At 36.8% G+C, this 3,063-nt stretch overlaps 1 protein-coding gene across 1 annotated transcript; it reads left to right on the plus strand.

The window, feature by feature from the left end:
- The first annotated feature begins 282 nt into the window (after positions 1-282).
- LOC115965870 (myb-related protein 306) lies at positions 283-2,252 on the plus strand. The gene is made up of 3 exons (XM_031085162.1): positions 283-584; positions 875-1,004; positions 1,255-2,252. Exons 1-3 carry the CDS (start codon positions 452-454, stop codon positions 1,961-1,963), a joined length of 972 nt encoding a protein of 323 aa, XP_030941022.1. The 5' UTR covers positions 283-451; the 3' UTR covers positions 1,964-2,252.
- Positions 2,253-3,063: the final 811 nt, after the last annotated feature.

Raw genomic sequence — 3,063 nt, forward strand, 5'->3', positions numbered from 1 at the left:
CACTTCATATTAATACATATCCGATTAAGAAGAGAACAGTAAATTAGGGTTCTTTCCTTTTTTTCTTTTTTTCCTTTTCGGTGCCGCCACTGGATCGATATTCAACGCCACACGGTTTAGACAGAGAGAAAGAGAGTGTGTGTTGGCATAGCTGACTTTTTACAAGCAATGAGTAAATGCCCTTTGCTGTCCATTTTGACTCCTGTTGCAAACCCTTTTACCTCTCTTTGTTGGTCAGCGTGTAATAAACAGTTTTTTAGCCTTCTCTCTCTCTCTCGCGCTCTCTATATATATTCAGTATTAGGTATGCCCTTTAGAAAAGGCACACTCTACCTTGGACTCCTGTCTATACATCTCTTATTAGAAAGAAAGGAGACCTTATAGAGATCACAAGGAAGACTATTTGTTGAGGAATCTTTGAAAACTTTGAGTGAGAGAGAAAGAGAGAGAGATGGGAAGGCCACCTTGCTGTGACAAAGTTGGAGTGAAGAAAGGTCCGTGGACTCCAGAGGAAGACATAATATTGGTCTCTTACATTCAAGAACATGGTCCAGGAAATTGGAGATCAGTTCCCACCAATACAGGTAAAATTAATTACATTTTTCTCTCTATTTAAAGTTTCTTCTTCTGGGATAGTAAATTTTACCCCGTTTTCTATGCTTTTTGTTTGCTTTTGGGTTGGTTTGATCATTAAAGTTAAGTAATTAATACCCGTGTACCTTCCTTACTGTCCTCTTTGTCGCTTTTTTTTCTTTCTTTTTCTTGGTAGTAAATTGTAATATATTGAAGAGTTTTTAGTTTCTTTCTATGGTAGAATTGGTTTTACTCACTGGTTTGTATTCTTTACTCACTGGTTTTACTCACTGGTTTTCAGGTTTGCTCAGATGCAGTAAGAGCTGCAGACTTAGATGGACTAATTACCTCAGGCCTGGTATTAAGCGTGGTAACTTCACTGATCATGAGGAGAAGATGATAGTCCACCTCCAAGCTCTTTTGGGTAATAGGTAAAAAATCTCTCTCTCCCTAGCTGAGGTGAAGTGGAAATTCATGGTTTCCAAAATTTTCGGTTATGATTTTCATTTGTTAGGTTTCCAAATCCCAACAGGAAGATTCCTTCATTGTTATTTTTTTTTAATGAAAAGTAATGATTTTAGATGTGCTTTTTAAGTTGCTTAATTATTTTTGTGGGAGTGAAAGTGAGATATTTTATTTCCATATGTTGATGTGAATTTTTTTTATTATAAATTGTTGCAGATGGGCAGCCATAGCATCCTATCTTCCACAGAGAACAGACAATGATATAAAAAATTATTGGAACACCCATTTAAAAAAGAAACTCAGCAAGCTTAATTCTGGTCCTGATGGACAAAAACAAGATGGGTTCTTATCCTCACAGCCGAAGGGTCAGTGGGAGAGAAGGCTCCAGACAGATATCCATATGGCTAAGCAAGCTCTATGTGAGGCTTTATCCCTTGACAAACCAACCCAATTGCCTGATTCAAAGCCCTCTAATAGTAGCTATCACCCTTTTACCAAACCATATCAAGCATCATCCACATATGCATCAAGTGCTGACAACATAGCTCGATTGCTCGAGAACTGGAAGAAAAATTCATCACCAAAATCAGCTCAGACAAACTCAGAAACCACTCAGAATTCCTCAAACAACAACCTTGGGGCAACTGGTTCCAGTTCTAGTGAAGGGGCACAAAGTGCCACAACACCAGATCAAGCTTTTGACTCACTGTTGAGCTTCAATTCTTCCACCTCTGAATCTGTGTCGGTGGATGAGACAGCGAATTTGACACCAGAAACCAGCCTCTTCCAAGATGAAAGCAAGTCAAATATGGAGACTCAAGTCCCTCTCCAATTGATAGAGAAGTGGTTGTTTGATGATGGCACAACTCAGGGGCAAGATGACCTAATTAACATGCCACTAGAGGACAATGCAGTGTTTTTCTAAAATGAAGTCCAGCTGCCTAGGTTTTTAGGGGTTTCCCCTTTGTTTTTTGTGGTTTAGGTCTTTAAGCTTTTGTATAACTCCTTTCTAGCCCAAGCAGAAAGATAACAATCCCTCACTGGAGGAAGTAAAACTGTAAATTAATAAGTTCATCTATATTATACGCTATGTGTACTGGAAAATAGTAATAAACCTCTTCTTATCTTCTTAGAGCTAAGCTGATAACTGTACTTTGTGCTCCTGTTTTTTGGTATATCTAAAGAATATTGAAAATTACTAGGGTTTGATTTCAGAATCATAGAATCCAAAACATTAGGATATTATTGCGGTTATTGTCTTATTGATCATGTAGTCATCATTTTCATGATGATACCATTACTTCCTCTGTGCCCCGTGTGAATCAAATTTAGAACGGGCCCCAGTTTGTTAATGCATATTAATGAACGAGGCTAACAAACCAGGCTTATCTAGAGACCCCTTTTTTTTTTTCAGCAAAAAAAAAAAAAAATAATCTAGAAGATTTTTTAAGATGCTGATTAAGGATTAGGATTTCATTCAGAATGGGCCCCAGTTTGTTAATGCATATTAATGAATGAGGTTAACAAACCAGGCTTATCTATCTTCCAGAATATTGCACTGTTGGTGAAAGATTTTTCAGGGGGGTGTATTTTCCTTTATCTTTATTAGTCACTATACATGATTTTATAAAGGAGTGATAAATCTCATGAGAGATAATTAATAGAATTACACCAATGGGAAAAATTAGGTGCTATAATTGGGTCCCAATACTTATTAAAGGATGTTTATTTATGGGTGTTTCTAGTGATGTTGTAGGCACAAGGAGAGAGTCTAGTACATAGGGTTGTAAATGAACCAAGTCAATCATGAATAATTCAGGCTCGGCTCGATAAAAAGCTTGTTCATGTTTGTTTGTTTATAAATAAGCCAAGTTTGAGCCTTAGTTTTAGGCTCGTTTAATAAACAAGCCTAACCCAAGCAAAAAAATTTGTTCACGAACAAGCTCATGAGCTATTAGGCTTGATACACAACAATTCAAGCATAAACTCATTTATAAGTTTATATGTGTTAGTTAAATATACTAA

This window comes from Quercus lobata, chromosome 10, assembly GCF_001633185.2.
Source record: "Quercus lobata isolate SW786 chromosome 10, ValleyOak3.0 Primary Assembly, whole genome shotgun sequence".
Lineage (NCBI taxonomy): Eukaryota > Viridiplantae > Streptophyta > Magnoliopsida > Fagales > Fagaceae > Quercus > Quercus lobata.